At 38.1% G+C, this 16,646-nt stretch overlaps 1 protein-coding gene across 1 annotated transcript in view; it reads left to right on the top strand.

Annotated features, from left to right (window-relative positions):
- Nucleotides 1-16,646, top strand: part of HSD17B4 (hydroxysteroid 17-beta dehydrogenase 4) — a 104,717-nt gene that overhangs the window by 8,974 nt on the left and 79,097 nt on the right. Inside the window, exon 3 of the mRNA XM_043912295.1 lies at nt 11,950-12,057. Coding sequence (XP_043768230.1) covers nt 11,950-12,057 — 108 coding nt within the window. The remainder of the gene's footprint in view (nt 1-11,949; nt 12,058-16,646) is intronic.

The raw sequence follows: 16,646 nt of genomic DNA, 5'->3' as shown, positions 1-16,646 counted from the left end.
GTAAGTGTAAATATATTGGTAAGGAAAGAAGTAAGTGCATTTTCGTAACTGGAAGTTTGAAATCAGGAAATCCAAAGTATGATTTTTTTTTTGTTTTTTTAATTTCTTTCATCAAAATGTTTCAAATGGGAGCTTTTATAACAGTTTACAAAATTTTAATTGAAGGGACATTTACCTGAGTTTTACTCTGGGGATTCAGTTGGAGGATGGGGTATTTGAGAACACACTCAGTGTGGGAGGTTTTAGTCATCTCAGTGGTTTGCCTGGTGTGATTGGCAGTTGGTGTGGTCATAGAAGTGGGTTTGTCTACAGCCACATCTTTGTGGGGAGTAACTAAATGGATCTTCGGTGCCAGGTAGGTATGTAGGGCAGTTGTATGCCCCAATACTTATTAATATCTTCCCTGGGCTTTGGCCTCCCAATCGCAGTTTTCTTACGGCTTACTAGGGAATACAGAGAGAGAGATTTCTCCCAATTTGTTTATGAAGACGTGTGTAACAGAAGACTTAACAAGCAGAAAGGTTCTCTAAACCAAGAAGACCTAAGCAGGATATTGATTCTTTTTCCCTCAATGTGGATGTGTAACTTATCTTTATGGAAGGAACACAGAAATCTTGGATGTTGTTTAAGGTCATAACCACAGTGTGTTAATCCAGTCTGCTTCTTGTGGCAAGAAGAAGAACACCATGTCAACACATTTGACACTGTGATATTTTGTCAGGTGTGTATAGTTCAGACCTTTTTTTTTTTTTTTTGCTAGATTGTCCCAAGAATGTGTCATGTCACAGCCTGTTTTTTCTTTACTTTCTTTAAAAAGATATTGCTATTCATTTATTAATATTTTTACTCCTAACTTTTTATTTACATCTTTGCACTCAGTTCCTCCATAAATGCTAGGGTCTCTTTTTATCTTTTGTATCTTGAAAAGGACCTGAAATATTACCTTTTGTAAAGAAAGGACTTTATTCATTGGTTCGTTTATTGTTGTAACCCTTTTTTGGGGATGGGGTGGGGTGGGGAGTGGTTGGTGTGCCTTTGAGATTGGTTGAGTAAATTTCTACTTTTTTGGTTGTGGCTGAGTTATAATCTTAGTTTATAAATTTATTTTGTAAAACCTTTTGCAGCAATATGTGTTCGTGTGGATCAGAATTCCTGTATCTATTACTTTTGAATTTGTTGAACTCAGGTTGGCCTTTTTCAATTCTAAGGAAATGATAAACAGGGATGGTGTGTCTCTTGTCATTGACCCAGGGATGGTATTGCAGCAGGTGCCTGTTAAAGTCCAAAAAGGTAGAAGGTTCGTGTTTTTGTAAAATTATTTACCAAACTTGGCTGGAGAACCAGATATAGTTTAGTTTATGTGAAAGCGCAGAATTTTTCTACCACTTGTTAGCCTGTGACCTGGCTGTGAATTCTCTAGGCTACCATGGTTTTCGTTCTTCTAACCGCCACTGCCCTGTGCTGTAGCTTTTTAAAACGTAGATGCCCTGCTTCCAGATTGTCTTACATGCACTGCCCTTTCTCCTGAGTTAATTTTGTTCTGCTCAGCATATTTTTACCCGAGGAAGCAAAAAATAGGAGACAGGAGTAAGCACATGTAGGATTTACGACAGAGTAACAAATTTGGAAAACTCAGTAGTGGCCACAGGACTGGAAAAGGTCAGTTTTCATTCCAATCCCAAAGAAAGGCAATCCCAAAGAATGCTCAAACTACCGCACAATTGTACTCACGTCACACGCTAGTAAAGTGATGCTCAAAATTCTCCAGGCCAGGCTTCAGCAATACGTGAACTGTGAACTTCCAGATGTTCAAGCTGGTTTTCGAAAAGGCAGAGGAACCAGAGATCAAATTGAAAACATTCGCTGGATCGTTGAAAAAGCAAGAGAGTTCCAGAAAAACATATATTTCTGCTTTATTGACTATGCCAAAGCCTTTAACTGTGTGGATAACAATAAACTGTGGAAAATTCTGAAAGAGATGGGAATACCAGACCACCTGACTTGCCTCTTGAGAAACCTGTATGCAGGTCAGGAAGCAACAGTTAGAACTGGACATGGAACAACAGACTGGTTCCAAATAGGAAAAGGAGTACGTGAAGGCTGTATATTGTCACCCTGCTTATTTAACTTATATGCAGAGTACATCATAAACGCTGGGTTAGATGAAGCACAAGCTGGAATCAAGATTGCCAGGAGAAATATCAATAACCTCAGATATGCAGATGACACCACCCTTATGGCAGAAAGTGAAGAAGAACTAAAAAGCCTCTTGATGACAGTGAAAGAGGAGAGTGAAAAAATTGGCTTAAAGCTCAACATTCAGAAAACTAAGATCATGGCATCTGGTCCCATCTCTTCATGGCAAATAGATTGGGAAACAGTGGAAACAGTGTCAGACTTTATTTTGGGGGGCTCCAAAATCACTGCAGATGGTGATTGCAGCCATGAAACTAAAAGACGCTTACTCCTTGGAAGGAAAGTTATGACCAACCTAGACAGCATATTAAAAAGCAGAGACATTACTTTGCCAACAAAAGTCCATCTAGTCAAGGCTATGGTTTTTCCAGTGGTCATGTATGGATGTGAGAGTTGGACTGTGGAGAAAGCTGAACACCGAAAAATTGATGCTTTTAAACTGTGGTGTTGGAGAAGACTCTTGAGAGTTCCTTGGACTGCAAGGAGATCCAACCAGTCCATCCTAAGGCAGATCAGTCCTGGGTGTTCATTGGAAGGACTGATGCTGAAGCTGAAACTCCAATACTTTGGCCACCTCGTGCAAAGAGTTGACTCATTGGAAAAGACCCTGATGCTGGGAGGGATTGGGGGCAGGAGGAGAAGGGGACGACAGAGGATGAGATGGCTGGATGGCATGACCGACTCAGTAGAGTAAACTCTGGGAGTTGGTGATGGACAGGGAGGCCTGGTGTGCTGAGATTCATGGGGTCGCAAAGAGTCAGACACGACTGAGTGACTGAACTGAACTGAGCTTGTTTGTGGTAAAATTACTGATCAGTTAGTCTTATGACTAGCTCAGAGGCCAGTAAGAAGTAAAACCTTAAGACAAAGAGTAGCTTGTTTATCATGTGAGAGAGCTTTTGGTTGGTTATGCTGAGTCAGCAAACAAATCTCCTTGGATTATGATAGTAAAGGGTAGTTTCACACTTACCTGATGCTTCACCTTCTGGTCCGTTGTCTGTCTGTTCTGTGTGTCTTAATAATTTCAGGATCCCAGCTGAAGGCGTGACTCTCATCATGGCTGTTCCCCATGGTGGTGCTTAAAGCTTCCGTTTAGAAGTGGCATGGCGCTTCTACCCACATTTCACTGGCCAAGGAAAATCACCTGGCCAAGCCCAAAGTTAAGGGTATCACTTAAGATATTCTCTAGCTTCCTGTTAATATGATTGCTATGTTTTATGTTCCATAATATCAAGCATTATGGGAGACTTAAATCTGAGTGTAAGAACTGCTAAGCCTTTGGCTGATAATTACAATAAGGGACAATTTGTTTTTGTACAGATTACATCTTTGAAGAAATGTGTGTGCATATCTGAAGAAAATGTTGGGAATGGAATAGGTCTGAGGTTTCCTCAGTTGGTGAGCCGTATCAAGTTCTCTGAATAGTAACTTTTATCCTGAGGGCTTGAACACAGAGAAGATTGAAGTGTTCCAGCAAGCAGAACCTCTTCTTTGACAGTAAGAAAGGCAAAATGCTTTCTGTTCTTGAACTGGAGGAGTAGCACTTAGGGTTAATTTAAGTTGAAGTCTTTTAAAGTAAGATCGGCACGATTTCTTTTCTGTGCTGAAGTTACATGACAACTGGTAAAGATGAGTTTTCTAAGTTCCTGTTGTCAGATGCCGGAGCCTGTGTTTTTAGCTGTTGTGTGATCCTGACAGCCAGAAGATGAACTTCAGTGTGCGAAAGTGAATTGTCTCTGAAGTTAGGTCAGGCTTTGAATCCTGGCTGTGCTGTCCAGTTACATGACTTGTCTGAATATTAGTAGCCACCTTACCTAATAACTGCCAGGATTATGGTGGAGATTAAATGACACCAAGCATTAAATTCTTTTGTAAAGGGGGAAAAAAAACAGTATTAGTGACTGCCTACCATGTCCTGGGCACTGTGCTCAGGATTATATCAAAGTGAGCTTCGGGGGCATCCCAGGTTGGAGTAATGTCATCCAGGGGAATGAAGATGAGAGATGAGAGGGGACAGGAGGTCAGATCATGTAGGACCATTTAGTTCAGAAGGACTGGCTTTTAGCCGGATTGTTTTTCTTTTTTAAATTAATTTTTATTGGAGTATAGGTGCTTTAGAGTGTCGTGTTGGTTTCTGCGGTACAGCAACCTGAGTCAGCTGTCCGTGTACATGTAGCCCCTCTCTTTTTGATTTCCTGCCAATTTAGGTCACCACAGAGCGCTAGGTAAAGTTCCTGAGCTATACAGTAGGTTCTCCTTAGTTATCTGTTTTATAGATAGTATCAATAGTGTATATATGTCAATACCAACACCCCAATTCCCATGTCACCACCTTTACCTACTTGGTGTTCATATGTTTGTATTCTATATCTGTGTCTCTATTTCTGTTTTGCAAATAAGATCGTGTACACTATTTTTCTAGATTTCTAATGAGAACCTACTTTCATGACCTGCTTTAAGGTTTAAATTGATCATTCTGCTTGCTGTCTGAGAAGTAGGTTCAGGAGGAGTAAGGATGGAAGTGGAGGAGGATGTCGAGCCTGTTGGGGTTTATTGTCATATGAACTCCTATTGTCTGTACTTATAATTTTTTGTTAAAAAAAAGAAGTGGAAGCAGAGAGATCTGTCAGGTTATTGCAATAATCTGTAAAAGAGAAGGGGTTGATTCAGACAGTTGGTAGGGATGGAGGTGGTACAAGGAGGTTAAATTCTGGATATATTTGGAAGGTAGGTATGGCAGGATTTGATTATTTGCTGATGTGGGTTGAAAAGGAGAGAGGATAGAGTGAGATGGAAAAGATTGGAGGAGGGCCAGATTCCCAGAGAGGGGACATTCCTGTAGACTTTCAGACGAGGATAGTAAGTAGGCAGTGGGACATAGGACTCTATAGTTGGGGGGACATTGAAGCTATATAAATCTATTTTCAGTTCCCAGGTGGGATTTAAAGCCAGGAGACTGGATCGGATTACCCAGGTGGTGAGTGCAGATAGACAGGAGATGGAGTCCCAGGAGGACTCAGTTGCTCATTTTCAACTTCTTCCTTTAAAGAGACCCTTGATGCCTTCTTGCCTTATCTTCTTGAGACAGATAAAGTCCCTTAAATTAAGGGGGCCTCACTTAAGATACTGCTTTCTAAACTGTTACCACATTTTGGAGGCCTTCAAATATTTAGATACATTATGGCCATTCTGGAAAAGACTTCTGATGAACTAGGGAGATGGTATCTTTCTGCCAAACAATGAAAATATAGCGGCAACACTGTGTTTTGCACTTTTTCTTTGACTGTCAGGAAGCTTAAGGGTAAACCTGACACTGTCCTCAACTAGGGTAACAACCATTTGCCTATGCTTTGAGTACGTTTCTCTTTCTCTGATGTGACATTTTCTTAATTTTTCCATTTTTTAATAGTCCTTGCACGTGCCTTTTATATTTAAGGCACTTTAAATACTTTTTGGTAGCAGTCAAGACATAAACAGAATACAGGAGGAAATCCCCACTGGGCCTACTATATCAATGAAATGATTCTTAATGCTTTTGTTTTCTATCAGAAACTTTTCAGAATGGGAGGAAAGGCATCAACATAGGAAACAGAAATGCCTGGAAGGACATCTCAAAAATGGTTAATAACAGTTACCTCTGTGATAGGACACGGGTTAGAAAGGGCTTTTTGGATCTGTAGTGTTTGAATTTCTTAAAAGCATTAAAAAAAAGTAAATAACCTCTCCAAAAAATAAGTACACTTGTAGTATAATATTGCCTTTGTCATCTTTTTATACACTTCTCAGATTACTCATTGTAAAGCATGTCACGTGCAAAATCAATGCATATAAAAGTTATTTTGATTTTGTAGATTTGGAAGCACCATTTTACTTTGGAAATAAAAGTAGTTTATAGATATGTCTTTGGTCATAGATATGACTTACTGGTGTCAAATCCTTGGATTGAATAAATATGTGAACAGGAATATGTGTAAGCACAGTTATAGAGCACTCTTCAGATACAAAGCATTGTAACATTATTACTCCTGATAATTAAGTGGGAACTTAGGAATTGCTATATAAGCAATTTCCCAGAGAGGAGAAACTAATTATACTAAGGTGAAACAGTAAAATGAAGTCTGACTTTAAGGGATCTTGAAAATTAGGCAGTGAATAATAGGGTTCTACTGCAGATTTTCAGTGGGGGAATGACTTAGCTTAAGGCTGTTGTATGGCCGTTACCCAACAACTGGCTGCTAGCAGCCTGGAATGATTACGATTGGAGGGAAAAGGCCACTGGGGAGGCACTTACAGTAGTCTGGGCATGAAATGATAGAACAGGAAAGAAATGGCAATAATTGGTTCCTCAGAAGAACTGGAAACTCCTCAGCACACACACTATCTACCTCCCACGCTCAAAGCACCAAGCCCAGTGCTGGGTACAGAGTATGAACAGAGTGAGTATTTGAAGAATCATAATGAAATGGATGTCAAGCCTTGATAGCTTGGTGGCATGTACTGTTCAGAAATGGGAGTAAAGAGAGAATACCTGGGAAATGACTTAGCCAGCAAAGTGCTGCTGAGAGGGTGGGACAGTTTGAGGAAGATGATAATCAGTTTGATCACATTTTTCCCCCCCAACACACTAAAAGTGATATATGTTGCCTCAGTTGGTTTAGCAGCCCTGATATCAGGAGACCCAAAACGTGTTTCTTGCTCTAATCTTTGGGACCAGTAATCAGGGCTGAAGAACAGCATGAGAGAACAGGAAAACCAACTTCTGAGAACCAAGCCCTGTACACAAATAGGATTGCTAAAGACAAATCCAGATTTCTCAATCTGGTTTATGTAACAAAATGTTAAAAAACAAAGTATGTAATGCTATCAAATAATATTAATGCTCTGCTGTTTCTCTTTCAACATTTCAATAAAAGAATTTATAATTTGTATATGATAAAAAATTAAAATCTTTAGAAATAAGTGACATGTACATGGGGCTTCCCTGGTGGCTCAGAATCCACCTGCTATGCAGAAGACACAGGAGACCAGGGTTCGATCCCTGGGTTAGGAAGATCCCCTGCAGGAGGGCATGACAACCCACTCCAGTATTCTTGCCTGGAGACTCCCATGGACAGAGGAGCCTGGTGGGCTACAGTCCACAGGGTTCCATAGAGTCGGACATGACTGAAGTGACAAGCATGCATGCTTCCCGCATGTACACATCTGTATGAAAAAAAGGCACCCCAAATGAAATGTTATTTAAGCAGACAAAACAGTGAACAGAAATATAAATGACAAGCCTATGAAAATAATGTAACCTTACTAGTGCTAAAATAATGGGCTATAATTTGTAATCATTTAATTGTTATACTGAAAAGAATGATAATGTCTTGTGTTGGAAGGATATGGGGAAACAGCCATTCTCACCAACTGGTTCTGTTTTCAGGCTTTGATAGCTGATAACTCAGTACTTTGTGTTTAGGTATCCATTTTCCTATTTATAGGATACTTTTATAGGCTCCAAGTGTGTTTATAATTTTCTGGATCCATATGTCCCTACTCTAGTGGTTAGTGTATAGTAAGTAGGTGTTTAATAAAAACTCAGAGTGCATTTTTAATTAAAAAAACTTACATAGTCTTTAATAGACTATCCAAGTCATTGATTTATTTAAAATTACAGAAATAGGCAAAAGATTTTACATCTTAAAAAAAAAAAAAGCTCTTCAGAGCTATAAGCTCGATTTTATATGGAGGATTTACAAATATATCACTTTTGGGGATATTTTGATGGTTTAAGCTGAAAAGACTCTATCCCTTAACTATCATAATCTTACCAATAAGTAGTAAAAATACTGTATTTTGAAGCTGTTTGTTTGAGAGAGGTTGTTTCTTCTGTATTCTCTCCAAGCAAGCATGACTTTTTTTTTTAAGTGGAAATAATTAGAATAAAAGAAACTTGTTCACAGCATTAGAGGAGCAGAGTGATATTGTGGTGGGTCCAGGTTCTTGTCTGAATTTTGCTGTTTCATACAGCCTTGGAGCCTGGAATAAGTTACCTAACTTTTCCTAAACTCTTTCCTCTTCTATAAAAATAGGAACAAGTGTTCCTGCCAAACTCCTAGAAAACTGTATGGAGCTTAAATGCAGCAATGTACAAAGTTGTGTCTTTAACAGTAGGTGGTAGGGATATTTTAAAATATTGTTATAATTGGAATATTCAGTCAGTTCAGTTCAGTTGCTCAGTCATCTCTGACTCTTTGTGACCCCATGGACTTCAGCATGCCAGGCCTCCCTATCCATTGCCAACTCCCGGAGTTTACTCAAACTCATGTCTAATTGAGTCAATGATGTCATCCAACCATCGCGTCTTCTGTCGTCCCCTTCTCCTCCAGATCTGTCTTTAACAGTAGGCAGTAGGGATATTTTAAAATATTGTTATAATTGGAATATTAGTCATATATATAAGTGATGACAGGGTCACATAGTGTAAACACATTGCTCTTTGTTTACAAGCAATCTTCTAATGTTGCTGCTGGCTAAGTCCTTCAGTGTATAATCAGTGCTTTTCTAGTTAAGATTGTAACCCCTGTGAATTAGCTCTGGAAGGGTAACTGAGTAAGGTCAGTGTCAAATTTGTCCTGTCTGAGGTGAATACTTGTCTTGAATAAATCTGTTTTGATACTGTTTCACTGCATTGATCATTGATCACAGTCATTATTTATTCAGGCTTCAATGTTTACCTTTGATTGCACTTGGAATAGTTTGCACTTGGGGGTAGTGTTTCATTTCACAATTGAACATTTCTTTATTTACTTCAGTATTGTCTTTGTCAATTTGCTTTTGAACTTTCTCTTGCTTGGGTAAAAAGGGTCTTAGAAGACTGTTAGTTATGTGTTTCAAAATCTTGATTTTTTTTATTGTTTATTTCTTGTTATTTAAGTAACTGTACTCAAATAATGAATAGTTAATAGGAATTTAGTCTTGAGAACCTTAACATTAAAAAAAAAATCTCTGAGGGATAATGTAAGCCTTTCCCCTATTATTTTTTGTCTTTGTAGCTTTTTTTATTTGCAATAAGACTGATAAGACTATATTGTTAGAAAAAATATACCTCAGTCTACATTTTGAAAAACTAATTTCCTTTAAGCACAAAAATACATTTGACTAGTTTTTCTCTGAGTCATCCCTTTATCTCCTTTTACTACTCTATCCCAGTTGCAACCCTCACCCCCAATCCCCCATAAGAGAGTTATACTTCAAAAGAAAAAAAGATCTTGTGCATTTTTTTTTTCAGGTATGATAATCATCAATTTGATCATATTAAGAGGGTTTAAATTTGAGCGTATATCTCTATGCCATTATTAATTAGTAATTTTTAAATTATTATATTCCTCACAGTTTATGCAGTAACCCAACAGAAATGATCACTTTGCAATGCAAGTTAATTCTTTGTCCCCAGTATTTGCCTTAAATTCTGTTTTTACCAAGATGTTTGGCATCGATCTATTGTGGCTCAGATGGTAGAGAATCTGCCTGCGGTGAGGGAGACCCAGGTTTGATCCCTGGGTCAGGAAGACCCCCTGGAGAAGGGAATGGCAACCCACTCCAGTATTCTTGGCTGGAGAATTCCACGGACAGAGGAGCCTGGTGGGCTACAGTCCATGGAGTCGCAAAGAGTCGGACATGACTGAGTGACTGACACATTATTTATCTTTTCATTTATTTTTGCCTGTTATTTTGTAAATTCAACCTTGAATGATTGTGTAAATTACCTTTGTTATCATATTACTTAGTTATGTTGCCTTTATATACTTTATGATACAATTAATGCATTAGTTCAGTTCAGTTCAGTTCAGTTGCTCAGTCGTGTCCGACTATTTGTGACTCCATGAATCGCAGCGCGCCAGGCCTCCCTGCCCATCACCAACTCCTGGAGTTCACTCAAACTTATGCCCATCGAATCGGTGATGCCATCCAGCCATCTCATCCTCTGTCATCCTCTTCTCCTCCTGCCCCCAATCCCTCCCAGCATCAGGGTCTTTTCCAATGAGTCAACTCTTCGCATGAGGTGGCCAAAGTATTGGAGTTTCAGCTTCAGCATCAGTCCTTCCAATGAACACCCAGCCAGAACAGATCAGTCTTTTAGGATGGACTGGTTGGATCTCCTTGCAGTCCAAGGGACTCTCAAGAGTCTTCTCCAACACCAAAGTTCAAAAGCATCAATTTTTCAGTGCTCAGCTTTCCTCACAGTCCAACTCTCACATCCAGACATTACCACATACTTAACTTTCAGTACATTATAAACTCTTTGAGGATAGGCACCATTCTTATACATCTGTAGATTTCCTTGCAAATAGTAAATGTTCAGTTAATGTTTGTATCTATATATATATAGGAAGATGTAAAAATGTAATGAAAGTCACTTAATTGTTTCCAACTCTTCGTGAATCCATGGACTGTATCTGGCTAGGCTCCTCTGTCCATGGAATTCTCCAGGCAAGAATACTGGAGTGGGTAGCCATTCCCTTCTCCAGGAGATCTTTCCAACCCTGGGATTGAAACTGTTCTCCTCCATTGCAGGCAGATTCTTTGCCATCTGAGCCACTAGGGAAACATATAAATTACATATATTTTAGTATAAATTAGTGACTGAACACATGTTAGTTGTGTGTGTAGTTTTTGACCTTTTTCAATAAATAGTTTTATTTCTTTTTTGGTAGACCATGACATATTATGTTTTACAAAAATTCACCAGTGTGAATTTAATATGCTTGTTCTTTATCACCATTGCTGTAAATGGCTTTCTTGACATGGGGAAGATGTCACATTATGTATTTAACCTTTCTTTTCTTTTTTCAGTTGTGATAAGGACTCTTAATATGAGATCTACCCTTTTAACAAATTTTTAAGTGTACAATAGAGTATTATTAACTACAGGCATTATGTTGTACAGCAGGTAAGATCTCTAGAACATTTTCATCTTGCATTATTGAAATTTTATGCCCACTGATTAGCAACTCCCCATTTTCTCCTCCTGCTAATCTCTGCAACCACTATTCTACTCTCTGATTCTATGAGTTTGACCATTTTAGGTACAATCATATAGTATTTGGCCTTCTGTGGCTGGGTTACCTTATTATCTTCAGGGTTTATCCATGTTGTTACATATCGCAAAATTTCCTTCTTTTTTTTATAGCCTAAATAATAGCACATTGGCAACTTTTTCTTTATCCATTTTGTCTGTCAATTGATATGTAGATTGTTTGCACATCTTGGCTATTGTGAATAGTGCTGCATTGAACACTGGAGTTCTGTTATCTCTTTAGTTCCTGATTTCAGTTCTTTTGAATAAATACATGGAAGTGGGATTGCCAGATCATATGACAGTTCTATTTTTAATTTTTTGTGAAGGATGTCCATACTGTTTTCCTTTGTTTACACTCTTAAAAGTGATTTTTTTTTTCTTTTCCTTTTTTTTTTTTTCTAAAAGTGGGTTGAATCAGTCTCTTGCTTCCCAAAAAAGAAGCATTGCACAGTTGAAAATTTCATGGCATGAACCTGTGTTTAAATATTTTCACTGCTTCATATCTGTATTTAAAAACAGAGAGACATGTTTTGAAAGTACATATATCATGGTGTCTTAAGAAGGATAGAAATACAGGAGGAGGGAATTAGGAAGATGACTGAAAACATATGCAAATAATGTAATTTCATTCCACCTTGTACGTTTGAGGTCTAGAACTGAATTCTTATTTGTTTATTTTTGCATTGCAGTGAATGACCTAGGAGGGGACTTCACAGGAGTTGGCAAAAGCTCCTTAGCTGCTGATAAGGTTGTTGAAGAAATAAGGAGGAAGGGTGGAAAAGCAGTGGCTAACTACGGTACAGTATTTGAGAAAATCGTACTGTTTCTTTTATTTTTCCTCAACTGATGCTGTTTCTCATGTTAATAAATCACTGAGCAAATATCTCAGCATTCCAGTGTCAATGTGAAATTAGATTTTATCTAAGGCTGCCAAAGATGTTTAGCCACAGATTTTGTATGTGAGATTTTTTTTGATGTATATTATTTCATAAGTCTAAATTTTATTCAGTTGTTTATTTAGTGTTTTTAGTAATGAGCATGTGATATAACCAGTACCTTAGTGTAAATGTGGATATGAATATGCTCTTGTGACTGCACTGGGTCTTAGTTGCAACTTGTGGGATCTCGTTTCCTGACCAGGGATTGAACCTGGGCCTCCTGCATCAGGAGCTTGAAGTCTTAGCCACTGGACCCCCAGGGAAGTCCTTACTCTTGTTCTTAAAAGCTGAAAGATCTCATATTTCTACAGAATTACATTAAATTCTTAAAAAAATTTTTTTTAATATTTCTTAAAGTAATATAGTGTAAGAAATGAAATGCCCCATTTCTGTACCCAGCTTTCATATTTCATTCTGCATAGGAAATCATTGCTATATGTAACTTTCTTATCTTTGTAAAAACTTAAGAGTCAAAAGTAGGCATTAAGAATAAAGAAAAAAATAATGAAAAACAGCAAATACAGCCTTTATGTTTGATACATTGATTCTAATAGTATTTGTTTTTTTTTTATCAATTTATTTATTTTAATTGGAAGCTAATTACTTTACAATATTGTAGTGGTTTTTGCCATACATTGATAACCATGAACAGTTGTCATACATATGACATATGCCAAACATATGACAACCATTGCCATACATTGAATCAACCATGGGTGTACATGTGTTCCCCATCCTGAACCCCACCTCCCACCTCCCTCCCCATCCCATCCCTTAGGGTCATCCTGGTGCACCAGCCCTGAGCACCCTGTCTCATGCATTGAACCTGGACTGGTGATCTCTTTCACATATGATAATATACATGTTTCAATGCTATTTTCTCAAATCCTCCCACCCTTGCCTTCTCCCACAGAGTCCAAAAGACTTTTCTATACATCTGTCTCTCTTTTGCTGTCTTGCATATAGGGTCATTGTTACCATGTTTCAAAATTCCATATATATGTGTTATTATACTGTATTGGTGTTTTTCTTTCTGACTTACTTCACCCTGTATAATAGGCTCCAGTTTCATCCACCTCACTGGAACTGATTCAAATGCATTCTTTTTAATGGCTGAGCAATATTCCATTGTGTATATATACCACAGATTTCTTATCCATTCATCTGCTGATGGACATCTAGGTTGCTTCCATGTCCTGGCAATTATAAACAGTGCTGCGATGAACACTGGGGTACACGTGTCTCTTTCAGATCTGGTTTCCTCGGTGTGTATGCCCAGCAGTGGGATTGCTGGGTCATATGGCAGTTCTATTTCCAGTTTTGTAAGGAATCTCCACAGCGTTTTCCATAGTGGCTGTACCAGTTTGCATTCCCACCAACAGTGTAAGAGGGTTCCCTCTTCTCCACACCCTCTCCAGCATTTATTGTTTGTAGACTTTTTGATAGCAGCCATTTTGACTGGCATGAGATGGTACCTCATTGTGGTTTTGATTTGCATTTCTCTGATAATGAGTGATGTTGAGCATTTTTCATGTGTTTGTTAGCCATCTGTATGTCTTCTTTGGAGAAATATCTGTTTAGTTCTTTGGCCCATTTTTTGATTGGGTCGTTTATTTTTCTGGAATTGAGCTGCAGGAGCTGTTTGTATATTTTTGAGATTAATTGTCAATTACTTTGTTTGCTATTATTTTCTCCCATTCTGAAGGCTGTCTTCACCTTGCTTATAGTTTCCTTTGTTGTGCAAAAGCTTTTAGGTTTAATTATGTCCCATTTGTTTAGTTTTGCTTTTATTTCCATTACCCTGGGAGGTGGTTCATAGAGGATCCTGCTGTGATTTATGTCGGAGAGTGTTTGCCTATGTTTTCCTCTAGGAGTTTTATGGTTTCTGGTCTTACATTTAGATCTTTAATCCATTTTGACTTTATTTTTCTGTATGGTGTTAGAAAGTGTTCTAGTTTCATTCTTTTACAAGTGGTTGACCAGTTTTCCCAGAACCACTTGTTAAAGAGATTGACTTTTCTCCATTGTGTATTCTTGCCTCCTTTGTCAAAGATAAGGTGTCCATAGGTGCGTGGATTTATCTCTGGACTTTCTATTTTGTTCCATTGGTCTATATTTCTGTCTTTGTGCCAGTACCATACTGTATTGATGACTGTAGCTTTGTAGTAGAGTCTGAAGTCAGGCAGGTTGATTCCTCTAGTTCCATTCTTCTTTCTCACGATTGCTTCGGCTATTTGAGATTTCTGGATTTCCATACAAGTTGTGAAATTATTTGTTCTAGTTCTCTGAAAAATACCGTTGGTAGCTTGATAGGGATTGCATTGAATCTATAGATTGCTTTGGGTAGTGTACTCATTTTCACTATATTGATTCTTCTGATCCAGGAACATGGTATATTTCTCCATCTATTGTGTCATTTTTTATTTCTTCATCAGTGTTTTATAGTTTTCTATATATAGGTCTTTTTTTTTTTATGTTTTCTTTTTTTTATTATTATTATTTTTTTTTCCAGTGGGTTTTGTCATACATTGATATGAATCAGCCATGGATTTACATGTATTCCCAATCCCGATCCCCCCTCCCACCTCCCTCTCCACCCGATTCCTCTGGGTCTTCCCAGTGCACCAGGCCGGAGCACTTGTCTCATGCATCCCACCTGGGCTGGTGATCTGTTTCACCATAGATAGTATACATGCTGTTCTTTTGAAACATCCCACCCTCACATTCTCCCACAAAGTTCAAAAGTCTGTTCTGTATTTCTGTGTCTCTTTTTCTGTTTTGCATACAGGGTTATCGTTATCACCTTTCTAAATTCCATATATATGTGTTAGTATGCTGTAATGTTCTTTATCTTTCTGGCTTACTTCACTCTGTATAATGGGCTCCAGCTTCATCCATCTCATTAGGACTGGTTCAAATGAATTCTTTTTAATGGCTGAGTAATATTCCATGGTGTATATGTACCACAGCTTCCTTATCCATTCATCTGCTGATGGACATCTAGGTTGCTTCCATGTCCTGGCTATTATAAACAGTGCTGCGATGAACATTGGGGTGCACGTGTCTCTTTCAGATCTGGTTTCCTCAGTGTGTATGCCCAGAAGTGGTATTGCTGGGTCATATGGCAGTTCTATTTCCAGTTTTTTAAGAAATCTCCACACTGTTTTCCATAGCGGCTGTACTAGTTTGCATTCCCACCAACAGTGTAAGAGGGTTCCCTTTTCTCCACACCCTCTCCAGCATTTATTGCTTGTAGACTTTTGGATAGCAGCCATCCTGACTGGCGTGTAATGGTACCTCACTGTGGTTTTGATTTGCATTTCTCTAATAATGAGTGATGTGGAGCATCTTTTCATGTGTTTGTTAGCCATCTGTATGTCTTCTTTGGAGAAATGTCTGTTTAGTTCTTTGGCCCATTTTTTGATTGGGTCATTTATTTTTCTGGAGTTGAGCTGCAGGAGTTGCTTGTATATTTTTGAGATTAATCCTTTGTCCGTTTCTTCATTTGCTATTATTTTCTCCCAATCTGAGGGCTGTCTTTTCACCTTACTTATAGTTTCCTTTGTAGTGCAAAAGCTTTTAAGTTTCATTAGGTCCCATTTGTTTAGTTTTGCTTTTATTTCCAATATTCTGGGAGGTGGGTCATAGAGGATCTTGCTGTGATTTATGTCGGAGAGTGTTTTGCCTATGTTCTCCTCTAGGAGTTTTATAGTTTCTGGTCTGACATTTAGATCTTTAATCCATTTTGAGTTTATTTTTGTGTATGGTGTTAGAAAGTGTTCTAGTTTCATTCTTTTACAAGTGGTTGACCAGTTTTCCCAGCACCACTTGTTAAAGAGGTTGTCTTTTTTCCATTGTATATCCTTGCCTCCTTTGTCAAAGATAAGGTGTCCATAGGTTCGTGGATTTATCTCTGGGCTTTCTATTCTGTTCCATTGGTCTATATTTCTGTCTTTGTGCCAGTACCATACTGTCTTGATGACTGTGGCTTTGTAGTAGAGTCTGAAGTCAGGCAGGTTGATTCCTCCAGTTCCATTCTTCTTTATCAAGATTATTTTGGCTATTCGAGGTTTTTTGTATTTCCATACAAATTGTGAAATTCTTTGGTCTAGTTCTGTGAAAAATACCGTTGGTAGCTTGATAGGGATTGCATTGAATCTATAGACTGCTTTGGGTAGAATAGCCATTTTGACAATATTGATTCTTCCAATCCATGAACACGGTATGTTTCTCCATCTGTTTGTGTCCTCTTTGATTTCTTTCATCAGTGTTTTATAGTTTTCTATGTATAGGTCCTTTGTTTCTTTAGGTAGATATACTCCTAAGTATTTTATTCTTTTTGTTGCAATGGTGAATGGTATTGTTTCCTTAATTTCTCTTTCTGTTTTTTCATTGTTAGTATATAGGAATGCAAGGGATTTCTGTGTGTTAATTTTATATCCTGCAAC

Source organism: Cervus elaphus, chromosome 9 (assembly GCF_910594005.1).
Source record: "Cervus elaphus chromosome 9, mCerEla1.1, whole genome shotgun sequence".
NCBI lineage: Eukaryota > Metazoa > Chordata > Mammalia > Artiodactyla > Cervidae > Cervus > Cervus elaphus.
Note: the sequence above shows the minus strand (reverse complement) of the source record. Positions and strands in the feature narration are given on the sequence as shown.